Source organism: Pristis pectinata, chromosome 26 (assembly GCF_009764475.1).
Source record: "Pristis pectinata isolate sPriPec2 chromosome 26, sPriPec2.1.pri, whole genome shotgun sequence".
Taxonomy (NCBI): Eukaryota; Metazoa; Chordata; class Chondrichthyes; order Rhinopristiformes; family Pristidae; genus Pristis; species Pristis pectinata.
Window position 1 is genome coordinate 18,080,107 of NC_067430.1, and position 19,065 is coordinate 18,099,171.

General features: G+C 41.0%; 1 protein-coding gene across 4 annotated transcripts in view; it reads left to right on the plus strand.

The window, feature by feature from the left end:
- zgc:154075 (uncharacterized protein LOC556929 homolog) overlaps nt 1-19,065 on the plus strand; it is a 195,900-nt gene that overhangs the window by 19,251 nt on the left and 157,584 nt on the right. For 2 of the 4 annotated variants that reach the window (XM_052039137.1, XM_052039140.1), the window contains exons 1-2: nt 7,218-7,486; nt 14,684-14,781. In XM_052039137.1, coding sequence (XP_051895097.1) covers nt 14,689-14,781 — 93 coding nt within the window. In that variant the 5' untranslated portion in view covers nt 7,218-7,486; nt 14,684-14,688. Of the gene's footprint in view, nt 1-7,217; nt 7,487-14,683; nt 14,782-19,065 lie in introns of those variants that run through there. The other 2 variants (XM_052039139.1, XM_052039138.1) reach the window with 1 other exon arrangement.

Genomic DNA, 19,065 nt, shown 5'->3' on the forward strand with positions numbered 1-19,065 from the left:
TGGATATGCAGGGGGTAGGTGTGTCCAAAGGAGCAACTATCTCTGCCTTAGTCAGACTTTCCAGCTTGGTTTTAAGCTTTCTCCCTGAGAGCCACTGAGGCATGCTTGGTAGGTGTACTACCAGCTGCTTTCTTTCATCTAGGATGAGATAGTATTTACTTTCTAGTTTGTCCAGTCTGTGAAAGGCATTTATAAAATCCAATATCTGATAAGCAAGTTCCTCAAGTCTGCAAAACTGCACATTCTGCTAACAATTCTAGCTCTGCTGAGAAAATGTCAAAGGGATCTTCCTGCGACAGAACCAGTAAAAGTCAGCTGTTTAATTCTGTGGTTAGGCTGGAATATACTTGTATTGCATCAAATGCATTCTCTGAGCTCTGATTTAAGAGATATATATGGTATTGGAGATTTCTCTTCCCTCATGACCGGTGAGGTGCAAAACAGTTTTAATTTTCATCTGCTCCATTTTACCTACTGCAGCCAGCTCGGTATGCAATGTAAAATCTTCCATCCATTTACAGTATTATTTATACTGTAGCTTTCTTCCACAGAAGCAACCAGCTTCTGGCTTCTTCCCCATCTAAACATTTTTGCAACAACTGACTGCACTTATTCATATTATACAATCCTTAAAATGGCATCTTAATGATGTTAACATCCAATTTATACAAATGACATACATGTTACAGGAGGAGCTTGCTTTGTTCCTTTTCCCTCCCTCTGCATGTGATGGTATCATGTTTGCACAGCTTCTGCCACCCCTCAGGGCTTCACCATTGAGGATGGGCCAACTTGTGACTGCTTATTGACAATGAGGATGCAGAAAAGGTAAGTGCAATACTTACTACGTTGATCAGTAGTGAAACAAGAAGCTGACCATTGGTTGCAAGTTTTAGCCCAATAATTCCAGCATGCCACTTGCATCACATACTCTATTTTGGCTGTGTCTAGCTATGTGAACTTTAGTCATTGTGATGATTAAAGGCCTTTCTTTAACTTTAACTTGGACCCAGTTAGATTGACAAAATAATATTTTTACTTGTGACCAACTGCATGCTTAAAATTATGTAAGCATAATTAAATTGTTGTTGCTGATTTTCCCCACTGTTTAAGTGGGGGAATTCTGTTGGAAAGGGCTGTATTCTAGAACCACTTCCATTGAAATTGATATAAATAGATTTCAGATTTTCAACAATGTTAGGCAGTGACTGGGTTATCACCTTTTTTTTATTGGAAGAAAATAATTCTGGCTGGGAGGAGAAAGGGCTTCTGAGTATATTTTAGTTATACCCTCAGATAATTCACATTGGCATTGTAATTGTAAATGCTATTAGTCCTGCACTACTTAGTGTGGAACAGATGCATCTTTTAATAAGTGACTTGGCTGCACCTTAAGTAGAAGGCAATACTTTCTCTGGTTTGAAGTAGAATAAACAGAGGAGGGCAGGAGTGTTCACATTGTATTTCTGGACTGATGGCCTTGCAGTTTGAATATTAGGCTCTAGGTGCAGCATTCGTTCTATAAGAGATAGAAAAATTCTTCTGAATTGCACCAGACAAAAACATCTCAAACAAAATATATCACATTTCATGCATTACGTTTTGTGTACAAATTGTCCATTACAGCCTTGTAAGGGGGCATTTAAAAAACTGTTACCTTACTTTCTCTTTTAAAAGTGTTAATTCATGCTATGTACTACTTCTATTTAGAGTGACGGTTATACTTCACAGACAAGCTTAGACACTGAATGTTAGCGGAAAGTAGCCAAGTATGATCCAGTCCTTACCTGACATATTCATTCCAAAGGCAGATCTCTGACCACCACTCAATGATGATGACATCTAGGCCTCAAAGGTTGGTAGTGACTAATACCAGAATTGCCAGGGGGTGGAAAACTGTTTTGTTCCATGGGAGGAGCATCAGAGGTTCAGTTAGTGGAAAATCCCTAAGGCCTTAGAGAATGCAGAAAAAAATTACAAGAATGATTCCATGGATGAAGGATTTGAATTACACAGATAGACTGGAGAAGCTGGACTTATTTTTATTGGAAGAGGGAAGGTTGAGAGGGGATCTGACAAGTGTATTTAAAATCACAGAGGATCTAGACAGAATAGATTGGTGGAGAGTCAGAAATCAGAAGACATAGGATGAAGGTGATTGGCAAAAGACCAAATGTGAAATGAGTATTATTTTTACACGGCAGGTGGTTAGGTTCTGTAATGAACTGCCAGGTGGCCTTGAGGCAGATTCTTTTGGGATGTTCAAGAGAGAAGTACTTGATAGGAAACAAAAATCTCATATCTTCGTACAAAATAGGAGGTCATTCAGCCCATCATCTATGCCAGCTGTCTGAGCATTCCCATTAGTCCCATTTCTCCACATTTCTCTCTCACGTAACCATCAACTCCCGCCTGATTCTCCTGCTACCCACTTACAGTGTGGGCTATTTACAGTAGCCAATTAACCTAGCAGAAATAGGGGAAAGAGTGGGAATGTGGGACCAGCTGGATTGCTGATCTGTGGACCTTGCATTCTCAATTTGCTGAAAGGACTCTTTCTATGCAGTAACCTTTCTGTGAAGATTTTCAGTCCAAAGACCACTGAAAGTTTGGATGGTGATGACTGGGGCTTTTGAGAGTTGAGCATCACCATCCTGGGATTTGCTGTGGATTGCATGTGGGAGTGGATTTTGGTTCCTGCTATATCCATCATTTGCTCCCGTTCCTCGGAAGGAGAGCTTTTTGGGAGTAATGATGGCTTTACATTAAGCCTATGGCACAGTATACCATAATGTATATCATTCCCATGGAAGAGAAACAGCAGGGAAGAAGCTGTCGGCAGCATTTAAGAAGGCTGCATCCATAATGGGTTACACCTACTGTGGCATATATGGCCACATAGATCCTATGAAGGCCTTAGTGGGGACATGTGGATTAGAAAGTTTTATTAAATTGGCAACGTCAAGTAATGCCAACTATTATATGACTGTCTGTATCCATGATCATCTGAATGTGCAGCTGTCTATGGCTATGAAGGTCAGAGGAGCAATCAACTTCTATGGCACCAGCTCATTCCAAGCAGGCTCTGTAATAACAAACAGACTGTGTTAGGGCGTACAAAAATAACATATCCAATGAATGTACCTTCACAATCTTTGCTTGGAGAACAGTGTGAAGTATTGGAAGCATTAACAGTCTGATTGGCCACAAAGTATCCATGACTTTTATAATCTTTTTGACAATGAATAAAGTCATTGGATGAAAGTTCCTAATAAGCTCCCAAAAACCACATGCCAGTGGATCCCATTTGATGTCAATCCAGAATTCAAAATCAAAGTTCTTATCTCACTTGGTATTGGCTGAAGTGGATAACTCAAAACAAAACACTACCTCTGATCCACAGGCAAACTCTATTCATCTGGAGGAACATGTCAGAATGTACCTCAAAGCACATTTCGCAATCAGGTTTATTATCACTGATATATGTTGCAAAATTTGTTGATTTGCGGCAGCAGTACAGTGCAAGACATAAAAATTACGATGAGTTACAAAAAAATAAATAAATAGTGCAAAAGAGGAATATCAAGGTAGTGTTCATGGGTTCATGGATTGTTCAGAAATCTGATGGCGGAGGGGAAGAAGCTGTTCCTGGGAAGGAGAGCTTTTTGGGAGAAATGATGGCTTTTACCTTAAGCCTATGGCACAATATACCATAATGTATATCATTACCATGGAAGACAAGCAGCAGAGAAGAAGCTGTTGGCAGCATTTAAGAAGGTTGCATCCATAATACGTTACACCTACTGTGGAATATATGGCTGCATAGATCCTATGAGGGCCTTAGTGGGGACATGTGGATTAGAAAGCTTTACTAAATTGGCAACGTCAATTAAGTTGAGTGTGGGTCTCCTCCCTGATGGTAGTAACGTGAAGAGAGCATGTCCCGAATGGTGAGGGTCCTTAATAATGGATGCCGCCTTCTTGAGGCACCCCTCTTGAAGATGTCCTTGATGATGGGGAGGGTTGTGTCCATGATGGAGCTGGCTGAGCCTACAACCCTCTGCAGCGTCTTTTGATCCTGCACATTGGAGCCTCCATACCAGGTGGTGATGCAACCAGTCAGAATGCTCTCCACCGTACATCTGTAGAATCTGCAGATGTAATGTTTGCAAGAAAGATGTTGCCCTCCCCAACTTCCACACTCTTCAACATCTCAGCCTCTTCCCCTCACATGTTCTTACCTATTGACTTCTTCTGTTCTCCACACACTACTACCACAACTCTCCACATTATTCTAATGATCAACCTTGTACTCCATACCCTAGTACCTCTCAGCCTCCTTCCCCACACTTACGTACTTCTCAAACATGGATGTCTGCATTTACCTTGCAATCTCCCCTGCAAGCCCTACCCTTGACCTACTCTGCTGACACTCTCTTCTCAATCTCTCTTTCCATTCTTGTGATTTCCTCTCCATATCCTGCAACCTGAACTTTCTCCCCTCTACTTTCCAACCTTCCATCGCTTCCCCAAGCCTCTTACCTCTTGATTTCCTCTAACCTTTCATATCAATCTCCATGCCTTTCTGTCTCAATCTCTCTCCCTCCTACATCAACACCTTGACTTCCTTCCCAAAACTCTCCTATCAACCTCTCCTCTCCCTGCAGATCATACCAAACCTTCTTATTTTGATCTCCTCTTCCCATCCTTTACCTTAACCTCCTCCCACGTCCTCCTAACTCTCGGCCTTCTCCCCACTTCACCCTCTTTCTAGCACCCAGCCCACTGCTTCTCGTCCATCTCCAGACCTATCTCCAGCTCTTCTCTCTTCACACACTTCTAACTCTTAACCTCCCCTCACTTGGCCTCCTCTTCTCCCACCCTCCTATTTACCTGAATGTCTCCCTCCTCAACTTATTTTTCTACTTACCAGACATTTCCTACCTTGACCTCCTTCCCAATACCCCACTTCCTTGTCCCCTAACAGCCCTCCTAACCTGTCCATCTCAACACCTTCTTGCCTTAACTGTCCTTCCTCAACCTCTACCCCCATCCTCCTGCTTCCCATCCTCCTATCCCTATCTTTTCCCACTTTGATCTCCTTCCCTACATCCCTTTTACAAACTTCTCAATAGCTCTCCTATCTCCCCAACACTCCCCCTCTACAACGTCAAGCACCTCCTCAGTACCGTCCTACCTCCACCTTCACACCTCCTACCTCTTGTCTTCCTCCTCCTATACCCTCCTATCTCTTGACAGGCATCCTCCACATCTATCTCTGGTACTCCTCCCTGCTATAGCGTCTTGCTTCTCAGCCTCCCACCAACACCTGCTCTTGCACGGTGGGAACCCTGTAACTTCCTACTCCAACCTCCTCCCTTCATGCCCTCCTATCTCTGACCTCCCCCCCGACCCCCCCCCCCCACTGCCAACAATTCTCTCCTTTCTACACTTCCCTCCCACCTCTCGGCATCCTCCTTCCACATCCTCTCAAATAATTCTCCACACTTGCCTATGTCTTGCTTTGACTTCCTGTCCTCACACTCTGCTTTGTCAAATCAACCTCTTTCCCACACTCTGTTGCCTCTTATAACCTCTTTTCCCTACACCATTCCCCACACTCTCCTACCTAATCCTCTTACACTACTCTCATCTCCCATCCACCTTACCCACACTCTCCTTTGCAAGTCTTCCACCTCCACTGGTCTCCTGACCTCCCACACAACTAACTCCCACACTGCCCCCTCCTGCAACCTTTGTCACCCATATTCCCCATCCTCAGCCCATTTATTACTCCTCCTCCTTGCCAGTTATTTCCTCCTTGGTTTCCTATTTCAACAGGATTCTTTTGTTTCATATTTTGTTCTTACCCCTCTGTCTGTTATTATGACTCCCATCCCTTACTTTGCCTTCATCTCCCAAATTGCCCCAGCCTGTTATCTTAAGATACCGTCCCCTTCTTCAGTTGACGACAAGGTGAGAAAGGATATACTTTAATACAGTCTTGCAATTGTGGGCTTGTGTAACTTTCCCAAGCCTTACTTTTCCAAAATATGGTCAGTGATATCAAGCCGACAGCTGAATGCACCAGCATTGGGATGGGATCTGAGAGCAGAGTCCATGGCAAGGCATGTGAATAGGGAGTCTGAGGGAACAAGGCTTTATCGTTAAGAGATAATCACAGGAAGACTGAAGCAGGGGAGGCCCAAATATCTTTTGGGGAGGAGTCAGAAGGATTCTTAAAGAAAATGTAAAGTTTACTGACTCAGACCTTTTTCTTGCCCTGTATCCACATTCTGACAGACACAATCAACACCAGGGTTAAAACTGAGTTTTGAACAACATATTCACATTGTCTTATAAATTGGCAGTGAAAAACGCAGAGAAAAGGAACACCATGTGGATCAGCTAAATGCACACGCCATTGGTTCTCATTCAGTGTGGGGTTTTAGCATTATCAAAATTTCTAGCTGTGATACCCAGTCACTTCTTTTACCCTTATTCTTCAGGTTGTTGCTTGGAATGCATTGTGTATTTGAACACTCTTGGAGGTTACCCAGCCTTCCTTTGGTCATTTCCACCACATTGCTGATATTGAATCTCACCTAATACCATTTAGTATTATTCCTTTGGATCATTGGAGATATTTATTTGGTTGCCATTGCAGTATTGTGTACAGATCTGGGCATTTCTCCTCTCCCAATCCACATTATTTCAATAGTGGCCCCTTCTACTGTTTGCAAATTATCTACACTGATGTCCCCGTGGTAAGAACATTTTGCAGCAAGTCTGGGGGAATTACTACTATGGACTAAGTAATTTTGGAGAGATGATCTAAGAAATGTGATAGTGTCAGCTTATTAAAATTGTGAAGATGTTTTAAATATGTGTAAACAAGTAATTAGCGTTAGATATTGGGTTAATGACTACTACCACTCTGCATGCCTGGCCCCACCAGCTTAAACGTAGCACAACGGAATTGAACCTATGATCATTTTGGTCAATACTATATAGGGCTAACAGACACGCTACTTAAGGTTTTATTTTGAACTATTTGTAATTGAATTTTAAATCTGGTAACATGCAAAACTGCCCTGTGCGGCCTCTTGTAGGCTTGAAAGGATAATGTGCGCTGTTGAGATGCTGCCACTAGTTGTCTCAGTTGCACGTATTTGCTGAATATGATAATAACTACCCATGGTTTTAAATGTATTTCCTCCGCTGTTTTTACAATTAGGTGCTTTGTGCAATTTTCCTTCCCCACTTAATCCTTCGCAGCCTATAGTTCTACGGCTGCCAGCTGTATTCCACGCCTGAACTTTCCTTATCTCACGTCACCGGGTCGGAGCTGGACCTTGCCCCATCGCCCTGTCACTATGATCCTGGCCCAGTTTCACGCAAGTGGCCCTTAAGAATCCCCAGCGTTGCTACACCAGAAGTGGGGCGGGGAAGCAAAAGGGTCACAGGAGTTCGTGGCTTTTAGCAGGTAAGTCATCATGGCAGATCGTGTTTGGGTCGGAACTTTTCCCCTGGGGTCATTTCCACTGGTAGTACTCAGGGATATTCCCACCGCAGTCTCGGGATGTTGCTTCTCAATAAGATCGGGAGTCAAGGTGAAAAAAACAACCGCACGGGAAGGATTTCTGCCTAAAAGCCGAGCTGCACTTCTCTATGTAAAACAGGTGGTGAAAAGCTAGCCGGTGGCGTTCTGCGCAATGCGGAGTGGGAAGACTCAGCGCCTAGTTTTCTCCATTGATTTATTTCCTTGTCTCGGCGGATTTGAGAGAGCAAGAGATGGCTATTCATGCCTAATGTTAGCAGGTCATTCATTTAGAGGACCTCCCATCTGAGCGTGATTATAATCTTTATTCAGTGTCAGTCAGTGACTAACGTTCAGCAACAAGAAACTGTCCTGTTTTCTTCCTTAATTTGAAGGTTATAGCACCCATACTACTTTGCCGCTTTAGATGAATTTAGTGCAGAGAAAGGCTGTCTCCATACTAGATAAACTGAGTCACCCCCTGGAGCGCTTCTCTTTTGACTCTGCTTCGCATACCCTTCATTGATTAAAAATAATTATAACTTAAACTGAGTTGTTACGTCAATGAAAAAGAAATTGATCCAGAGTTCCTTCTCTAAACGGTGAAAAATGATGTAGAATCAATTTGGATGAGATAAGATATAGCAAGGGTAAGAATTCACTGGTGGTGACAGTAACAATACTGTAGAACTGAGTATACATGACGAAGTAATGGGGGCTTGTAACAAAGGTACTGCAATAATTACACAGATTGGGCAAATCAAATTGGTGGAGTATATTTGGGTTGAGTTCCCAGAGCCATACACTGAGGAACCAACTAGAGAGCAGGCTATTTAAGATCTGTTATTGTGTAACAACAGAGACACAAGAGATTCTGCAGGTGCTGGAATCTGGAGCAACACACAAAATGTTGGAGAAACTCAGCAGATCAGGCAGCATCTGTTGAGGGAAATAAACAGTTGAGGTTTCTGGTTGAGACCTTTCTGTTTATTTCTTTCCATAGATGCTGCCTGACCTGCTGAGTTCCTCCAGCATTTTGTGTGTGTTATTGTGTAACAATGCAGGATTAATTAATGATAAAAGGACGTCACAGGAAAATGATCACAGCTTACTTAAATTCCAAATTTGGTTGTGGGTGAGAAATTTGAGTTTGAAATTACTATCCTAAATTTAAAATCAAAAAAACAATTACTTGGCATGATGACAAAGTGGATGGGGGAAGTAGATTAAAGGGTAAGGCAGTAGATCAACAGTGACAGACATTTGAGAAGCTATTTCATAAATCTCAACAGAGGTAGACTCTGATGAGAGAGAGCAACTCTATGAATAGGCTGCATCATCTGTAGATAACTAAGCATGATATCAAATTGAAAGAAAAGGTATGCAATGTTGTGAATATTAAAACAACAGAAATAGGAGCAGGAGAAAGCATTTCGCCTCTTGAGCTTGGCTCTGCCATTCATCAGGTCATGGCTGATTGTCTAACTTGACACCATTTCCCATATCCCTTAATTCCCTTAATGCCCAGAAATCTATCAGTTTTGAATGGCTGTAAGGGATGGAGGATTCCAAAGATTTACCACCTTCTGAGTGAAGAAATTTCTCCTCATCTCAGTCCTAAATGGCCTATTGCCAATTCACAAGCTGTGCGTCCTGGTCCTAGACTCCTCAGACAAGGTAAACATCTCCCTGCATCTTGCTTATATAGTCCTTTAAGAATTTTGTAAGTATTGATGAGATTTATTGTTGTTACTTAAACTCTGAAGAATACAGTGCCAATGTATTCGCTTTCTTCTCAGATAGCAAACCTGCCACCAAGTCAAGTAAACCTTTGTCGCACTCCCTTTATGGCAATACATTCTTTCTGGGTAAGGAGACCAAAACTGTACAGGATACTCCAGGTGGAGCTTTACCAAGCGCCAATACAATTGCCATAAGACTTCCATATTCCAACCCTTTCATAATAAAGGCTAATATACTATTTTCCCTCCTACTTGCTTGATGCACTTGCATGTTGGCTTTCAGTGATTTGTGTACAAGCACCTCTCAGTCCCTTTGAACTTCGACACTACCCAATTCCTCGCCATTTCTGTTATGTGCACCAGAGTGGATGACCTCACAATTTTCTATATTGTGTTTCATCTGCCTTGTTCTTGCCACTTATTGAGCTTATCTATATTCCCTTGAAGCCTCTTTACATCCTCCTCTGCACTTGCAGTCCCACCTAGTTTAGTATCGTCAAATGACATTTTAACTGCTCAACCAAATTGCTGATCAAGATCGGGAATAGCTAGGGCTAAAACTTTGATCTCTGTTCTACCCCACTAGTCACAGTCTGCCATTCCAAGGAGGATCCGTTTATTCCCACTCTTTGCTTTCTGTCCAACAACCAATTCTCAGTCCAGTCAGTACATCACCCCCAATGCTCTAACCTTGTTAATCATCCTCCTGTGTGGCACCTTATTTGAAAGCCTTCCAAAAATCCAAATAAACCAGATCCACAAGTTTCTCATCTATCTGTTCTACTAGTCACATCCTCAAAGAACAGTCAAATATGATTTTCCCTTCAAAAATCCATTTGTGGTAGGTCAGAGTATTAAAAATTTTTTAGAAACCTGCAAAGGAAGAAATTGCAGGAGTCCTGGCTTGGGTATTTGCATCATCATTAGCCATGGGTGAGGTGCTGGTAGACTGGACGGTAGTGAATGTTGTGCCTTTATTTAAGAAGGTGGTAAAGAAAAACCTGAGAACTATAGACCATTAAATCTGCAGTTTGTGGGGAGAACACAAAAAGTTTGTAAAGGGATATAGATAGGTAGAGTGGGCAAGAAGATGGCAGATGGAGAGTAATGTAGGAAAATGAAGTTATTCATTTTGGAAGGAAGAATGCAAAAGAACATTATTTAAATGGTGTGAGACAACAAATGCTGTGTACAAAGACACCTGGGGGTCATGGTACAGTACATGAAACACAAAGAGTTAGCATGCAAGTACAGATAATCATTAGAAAGACTAATGCAATGTCAGGCTCTATTGCTAGGGATTTGGGGTACAAAAGTAGTGATATTTTAAAGCAAATTTACAGGTGCGAACAATTTTGGTCTCCATGTTTAAGGCAGGATGTTCTTGTATTGGAGGCAGTGCAGAGAAAGGTTTCTACATTAGTTTCTGAGGTGAAAGGGTGGACCTATGAAGAAAGATTGGGGCTATATTGCTTGGAATTTCGAAGAACAAGAAGTGATCTTATCGAAACATTTAAGTTCTGAGGGAATGACGGGTGGATGCTGAGAGAATGTTTCCCCTAATGAGATAGCTAGAACTGAAGGTCATAGTTTCAGATTAAGGCAGAGATTGATAAGATTTGAAACAAAATAGAGGTGGGGGGGTGGGGGGAAGTGGTGTTCAGGTCATGTTTAGATAAGCCATAATCTTATTGAATGATGTAGTACGTTTGAGGGTCCAATTGGCTACTCCAGTTCCCGCTTCTTATGTTTTTATTTTTTAAAAAAAGTGAGAGCATGTTCAGAAGAGGACAGTAATAGATTTATGTAGTGCCTGCAACATAGCTCTTCACAAGAGCATTATAATACAAATTTCATGGCCAGTGACCAAAAGCTTGTTGGAAGATAAAAGTTTTAAAAGAATATCTCGTAGGAGAAAATTAGACAGGTATTGATGGAGAATTACAAAATTTGAGGTCTTGGTGGAGAGATTAAGATCAAAGATGTTCAAGGCCAGAATTGGAGGAGTTCAAATATCTTGGAAGATGAGGAGAGATTAGAGAGAGGAAAAAGGACAAAACCATGATCCATAATTAGATCAGATTATGAAACCCAGTGTGATTGGATAACCTACTAGTATGAAATATACATGTATGGAAGTGATTAAACTAAGTCAGTTTTCAGAGGGCTATTCTCAGTGATGTTCACACAACTTACTAGGATGTACATTGGTCAAATGAACTGTTGTGTTTTTAGACAATGAGCTTTAAGTATTGTGACCTCACTTGTTCAAATGAGTTTTGATTATTTTGTCATACTCCTGAATTGAATCTTGTGGATGGCCAGGAGCCTTTGGGATCAGGATGGGAATCACTTTGCACATAGTATCTAGTTTCTGTTCTGCTTTTGTAGCTTAAGTGTTAATATGATTCCATTTTGGGGAAGTTGACCCTCAAGATTTTGGAGGTGTTTTTCTTGGTGACAATAACATCCTCTTGTATGTTATATCGCCAATTATCTGGCAGTTGTGTGACCCAGTTGTGATAAACATTCCACTTCCTCTCTGGGCAGAGGCCCAGTAGTTCTTGGACTTGCTAGAGTTTCTTCCCTATTAGGCCACTTCTTTTCTAATCTAATTCACCCAAAGGTTTCATGGATATGGCATTGGTACTCTGATACTTTCCTTATTTGTGACCTTCAACAGAAAGATTTGAACGGCATTACAGCTAAGTCTAATTCTATCTGGGCGGGCTGGCTGATTAGTTATTCCCCTGTAACCTTGGGTCATTTGATGCCTTAGCTGACATCATCTAACTTGAATAATACCAGGAATCAATGTAGAACTCTTTAGGTCTGCACAGGGCAAACTTAGAAGAGTGGTTGGGAGAGAGGGTTCAAATCTCATAAAAATTTCCCTTCACTTAATTATTCTGTCATTGAATTAATTGCTGTAATAATTAGATCAAATTTGATTTAAAAAGGAAAGAATGTCATTTTAAATTGGAAATCCAAATGTGGTTGAAGATTTTATTACCATATTGAAATACATCTGGTAAGGTTAAAGGTTATACGGCACTAGTGACCCAGGTTCAATTCCAGCCGCTGTCTGTAAGGAGTTTGTACGTTCTCCCCATGTCTGCGTGGGTTTCCTCTGGATTCTCCGGTTTCCTCCCACATTCCAAAGATGTACAGGTTAGGAAGTTGTGGGCGTGCTATGTTGGCGCCGGAAGCATGGCAACAGTTGCGGGCTGCCCGCAGAACATTCTACGCAAAAGATGTGTTTCACTGTGTGTTTCGATGTACATGTAACTAATAAAGATAACTTATAAACTAATGACAAACTCATGATTGGAAATTGAGTCATCTTTTAATAATATTACACACAATAACAGATTTAGAAAAAAAAATTATTCATAGTAGTCAAGGTCTGGGACTTGCTGTCCAAATACTTACAAAGCTATAGAACAACAGCCAGGAAATGAGATTTAACTAAAAAGCTCTTTTTTGACAATAGGCCAGATAACTGTGCCGTAGCTAATTATGATTGTTAGTTTATACTATATGGTTACAGTGAGCTGCAGTGCTTGTTTTATTTATTAGATATCAAATACACATGATAATAAGGAATGCTTGTTTGAAAAGTTTATTCCATTCTGCTATCCAAGTAAAAACAAAACACCAAATAATGAGAGTGATAGGCGCTACTGTTGTGGGACCAGGAGGAATTGAGACTCCATAAGGAGATGCATACTATGTTGAAAGGGTCAAACTGAAGATTTTTTTTTATTCATTCAAGGGTTTTGGCTTTTGCAGGCTGAGCCAGCATTTAATTGCCCATCCCTATTTACCCTTGAAGGTGGTGGTGAGCTGCCTTCTTGAACTGCTGCTGTCCTTGAGGTGTGGATACACCCACAATAATGTTAGGGAATGAGTTCCAGGATTTTGACCCAGTGCCATGAAGGAACAGCGATATATTTCCAAGTCAGGATGGTGTGTTTGGCACCAGGTGATGGTGTTCCCACGCTTTGCTGCCCTTTTCCTTCTGGCTGGGTCATGGATTTGGAAGGTATCTTGCTGAGTTGCTGCAGTGCACCCAGTAGATGGTACAAACTACTGCTACTGCGTCGTGGTGGAGTGAGTGAATCGTTGTGGATGGAGTGTCTGTCAAGCTGGCTGCTATGTCCTGTATGGTATCAAGCTTATTGAGTGTTGTTGAAGCTGCACTCATCCAGCAGAGTATTCCACATTCCTGACTTGAGCCTTGTAGATGGTGGACAGGATTTGGGGAGTTTGGAGGAGAGTTACTTGCCACAGGATTCCTAGCGGCTAATGGTAATGCCCAAGATGTTGATAGTGGAGGATTCAGTGATGGTAATGTCAGGAGATGATAGCTGGATTTTCTCTTGTTGGATGTTGTCATTGCCCGGCACTTGTGTGGTGTGAATGTTGCTTGCCACCTATCACCCAAGGCCTGAATATGGTTACTATTTCTTGACAGAGAACTTACATTTATAATCACATGCAGTGATGAACAGTGACATGCAGCCTATGCCTGTTTGCCGCTTCTGTAATTTTCATTCGTATGTCTGGGTCCCTCATTGTCTGCAGGCCACTCATTGAATGCGATCATTCGTGTTGAAGCTCCACTCACTGTAGGAGAGAGGCTGTGGAATTCACTTTAGCTCCATATGCTAGATATTGCTTTTACAAAATGTTGTAGGGTATGATGGGAGAGGTAGTTATTTTTACTCATATGTTTAAAAAGGTAAAGCTAATTTGCAGTTCGGAATGGTTTTGTATTAAATTTTATGTACAGATTTGATTTGGTAAGATATGTTAAAAACAAAGGAGTGGAAGAGTGACAATTTATAACATGCAGTAGATTTTGATCGATATAATATGTTCAACAATAGATAATGTAATTGTTTTTAACATTTAAATTCCACACTTAGTTTGGAGCTTTGATTGTGACATTCAGTAATGGTGCAAAGTGAATGTGATGTAGAAGATGAGAAAAATTAGAGCACATAGCATTCCTGTTAAGTAGCAGTGAAAGCTTGGTAAATTGGTTTATTATTGTCACATATACCAAGGTACAGTAAAAAAAAACTTTATTCTGCATGCATACAGATCATTTCATTATAACAGTGCATTGAGGTGGTACAAGGGAAAACAATAACAGAATGCAGAATAAAGTGTTACAGTCACAGAGAAGGTACAGTGCAGGCAGATAATAAGGTGCAAGGTCGTAATGAGGTAGATTGTGAGGTCAAGAGTCCATTTCGAAGGCAAGCTGTCTGCCTACATTCTTGAATGCATTTACTCAGAGGTCTGATATAAAAGAAGTTAATTGTTTGAAAGATATTCTTCATTAACCTCCTGTTGAGTGCCTAACTTTGGTTGTATTTGGTTTGTTTTACAGTAGCCATGCCTCTCCCTGTGGAAGTGCTTGTAATTGGGGCTGGGAACCGGGGACAGATTTATTCATTCTTTGCCAAGGATTTTCCAGAGCGAATGAAGGTAGGTCTTGGAATCTTTAAAATTTTCTGCTAAGGATTATTCCCAGTGTATCATTGAAGCATTAAATTACAGAAGTATTAGTCAATTGTGAAGGAACAAAATTTTAGCCAATGTATTTCAATGTAGGTAAATGTGAGATCATCCACTTTGAGTTTATAAAGGACAGAACTTTCTCAATTGTTATCAACTACCAGTAGTGGAGGTCAAAAAAATGTGAATCTATGTACATTAAAAAGTAATGGACTGCTAAAGTGAACAATGAAAGGCTAAAGAACATTAGCTGTTACATGTAGAGGACCAGAGTGCAAGGTAGGTAGCAGTTCTGCTACAGTTATTCAGTTCTGGTTCCTCCACAATGGGGATAATGTTTGCAGCTTTAGGCACCACACTTGTGAAATGATAAACTGGATTTGGAAGAAATGCAGCATAGTTTTACTGGGATAATTTTTTAAAATTCAGTTTCGATGTGGGTGTCACTGGTAAGGCCAGCATTTAGTGTGCATCCTTAATTGCTCTTTAGAAGGTGGTGGTGAGCTGCTGCTCTGAACCACTATAGTTCTGCTATGAGGGTGCATGTACTATGCAATTGATTGAGTGTTGCAGGATTTTGACCAGCACCAATGAAGGAATGACAATATGTTTGCACGTAGGACAATGTATATCTGGAAGGTGCAGGTGATGGCATTTGCATCTGCCTGCCCCTCTTGTCCTTGTAGTGGGGGTGGGGTGCAACTTTGGAAGACGTAGCCACAGACTTCCAAGTAATATTTAACATGGAGTTGTAATTCTACTGAGGAAGGTCATAGATGGGAAGCAGTTAGAGTTGCTTTGTTTGTGTTTGACACGTTGTCACATGATTTTGTGTGGTCCTGTGTCATTGTTGTGGACTCAAAAGCCACTTTTCCCTGATGGTAAACCATAAACTTCCTCCTCTGCTGGGTCTTCCCTACTGGCAGGACAGGACATACCCAAGGATCTGAGATGAAGGAATATATGATGGTGAAAGTTATGATTCTGCAGGCATGATTTGACAGGGTTCTGGTCCTGAGAACTGTTTGTAACCCTGAACTGTTTGTAAGTCAGAAATGAACAAAAACTGTGTGTGGGAGAGGATCACAGGAATTGCTGTGGTGGGAGAGAGAGCAGGTACAGGAAGAGCGGCTGCCATTTAGCCTCAGTGAAGGAGTCTGCTCAGCTCAACCAAGCCCCCAGTTGTTGCGGCTTGGGTGGGTGTAGGGTGGGGAGAGAAGGCACATAGAAATGCCCGTTCCCACCTGGCAGAAGATGCTCGCAGTCACTGAGCAGCTGGCAAATCCATCTTTGTCCATCCTGCCGGTCTCCCAAATGCTCATTCGTACGTAGGAGGTGTCCATAAGTCAGGTGTTTGTAATCCAGGGAGGGCCTGTATGTCAGATTGTTGCTTGTTCAATCCGTAGGGCAGCTATCCCAATTTGGATACGAGGCCCTAAATGTTCATGAGGGTCTGAAGCAACGATTGGTTTGGCGGTACATTTGACATGCCCTCATCTGGTGCTTGGGTGGCTACTTTACTCTTGGTATACTTAGACATAGTGTTTTTTTGCAACTGATTGCCTTGCTAGGTCATTTCAGAGGGCAGTTAAGAATCAAGCACATTGTAATTTAACATCTGAGGTTCAGGTATTGAAAAGAGATTAGATGAACTAGAGTTGTATTACCTGGAATTTCGAAGGATTATCAGTGTGGTGTACACCTAATTCTTCCTCCTTTGGTGCTTCTGCTTATTTGGCTGATTTGGATAATTTTACACTTGGTTTCCCCCCAATATTCAGGTTAGGGTGATGTGCCCCCATGTAATGTTGGGCTCACCTGGCAGTTAGATATCAGGACCTCACCTGATTTTTGAGCCTGGTGAAGGTTGGTGAAAGGCTGGAGATTGAGAGGCTGTAGCCTGCTTGCATCTGAAAAGGTACAGATGTGCCTCCAACCATTCAACACACCTGGTATGCTGACTCATTGTCAACACTGCCTGGATCACCAGTAGTAGAGGCCGTCTGCGTAATCAAGTTGGAACGTACCACTGGCAATGAGTTCTATGGGGAGCTCACTGGCACAGTTAAATCCTTGGATGAATGGTAGAGGGTGAGGTGGTAGACTGACAGTCAGCCACATCTGAGCACCAAAGGCCAGCCAGATAACTTCTGGCCATTGTAGAGGTAACTACAAGTGGACCTTCAGAAGATTTGGCACATGGGTACAAAGATATAGCTGGTTAAAGCACTGGCCTTTACAAGCACTATTCATGCCCACAACCAGCCCTAGGTGCAATTTGTACCCAAGTCATGGGATATAATGTTGGCAACCTTAAAACAACCACATGGTTAAGAACAAATGAACATTAACACTTAATAGTTGCAAGATAGACAACATCTCTGGCAGGCTTTATATACAAACAAATGAAATGAGGAATGACAGTGAAATATTCGTTTCATAAATCTTTGCTTATCCCAGCAAATTGGCCTGCTAGAAAAATGATTGTGATTATTAGCATTAAGATTTGTACTGGCCCTATTTTCAGTGTAACCATTAGCATGGATAAGGCATATATCAAATCCAGAACAAATGTAGTGACAACAAAAAGATTTTCTGCTTGTTTTCCTAATTTGAGCAAGCTGCTGGAACATATTGCAAGTTCAAAAGTAGCTGCCTTTTGTCGTCCTTCTAATTTCAGGCTGCCCACTTCACCAGTTGGATGTCGGTCAACTTATTGGAGGAGAGGGGAGGGTGTGAACAATGTTATGGGCAACTTTGTATTTGTCTTTTATTTTGTGAATATAGAACATTTGGCTATTATATTCTTTGAGCCCCTGCTCTGCATTATACAATACCAACCTCACTTTACAGTTTAGAGACCTTAACTAGATAGCAATAATGCCAATTGCATTGTCCCAATCGAGATGAATAATTCAATGCAGCTGAATGGTCCATTTATCCACTAAGCCATTCAATAAGCACCATTAATGGATTATAATTAATGTATTTGCGTGTGTTCTGGTAAATTTAGTCTGCAGGCAATTCCAATGATCTATCTTGTGCTGTTTTTAACAGTAGTTCTTGTGGTGCATATGTCATTTGTAAAATAATTTTATATAAATTTTTAATGGACAGTGTACTATATCAATGTCTCTTGCTCTATTTCCTTTTATTTTTGGTCTGCCTGTAGACTCCCTTACATATTAATTTATATGTCTGTTTGCAGGTTTTATCAAGCAGAAAAGTATAGAATTACCTTTATTGTGAAGAGAGGGCTTAAAGAGGGTGAAATTGGAAAAAGCAATAAAAAGTCATCAGCCCTATTAAACATCCATTCATGGAAAAATCACCTGTAAAATGATCTGTTTTGCTTTTACTGTATTGAAACTACCTGTTTATTTCGCACCTCCCCACAAAGTATCAATTACATCTCAAATTATTTTTAATCACCTCTTCTACTTTAATGGTGCTTTCTTTGTTCAATGTTCTCCCTTTCTCCCTTTTTAAGGTTGCTACTGTCACCTTTTGTTTTTATGCATGGCAACTGGCTGCAATTGACCTTGTAATTTCCTGTGGAAGATCTGGTATGAATTCTGGAAAAGTGAGGAATTAATCAATGTTATCGTGAATCTTCATGGGGAAAACTAGCAATACATAATGCATAACAATATGCTAAGAGTTAATATTGATGTGCAAAATCAGAATATTGCCTGTTTGTACTCTCTTTGGTCCTGGAAAAGGTGGAGCTTGGTTGAATTCTTGTACTATAGCTAATGTAGTCCAAGACCAAAATATCTTTTTTTAAAAAAAGACATAATAATATGTGGACATTAAAGATTGCAGATGCTGGAATCTGGAACAACAAACAATCTGCTGGAGGAACTCAGTGGGTTTAGCTGCACTTATGGGGGGGGTGGGCAAAGAGGAATTGTTGACATTTCAATTCAAAACCCTGCATCAGGACTTTATTTCTTTTTAAAATTTGAGTAAAACTGTACAATAAAAAAATCAGTATTTCCCAATTCATGATCTTATTCCATCTATAATGTAGAAGAAAATGGTGACTTTGAAATTGCATAATGATATGATAGCATATCACTGCTTAATGGTTTTGTGTAAAATGCTTTCCTCCATTATTTTAATAATATGAATTCATTTAAAAGCTCTCACCATAATTTTTACAAAATTTCATCGGTTACCCATACACTGCCACACACAAAATTATATAAGACTTCTTTATTAGTCACATGTACATCGAAACACACAGTGAAA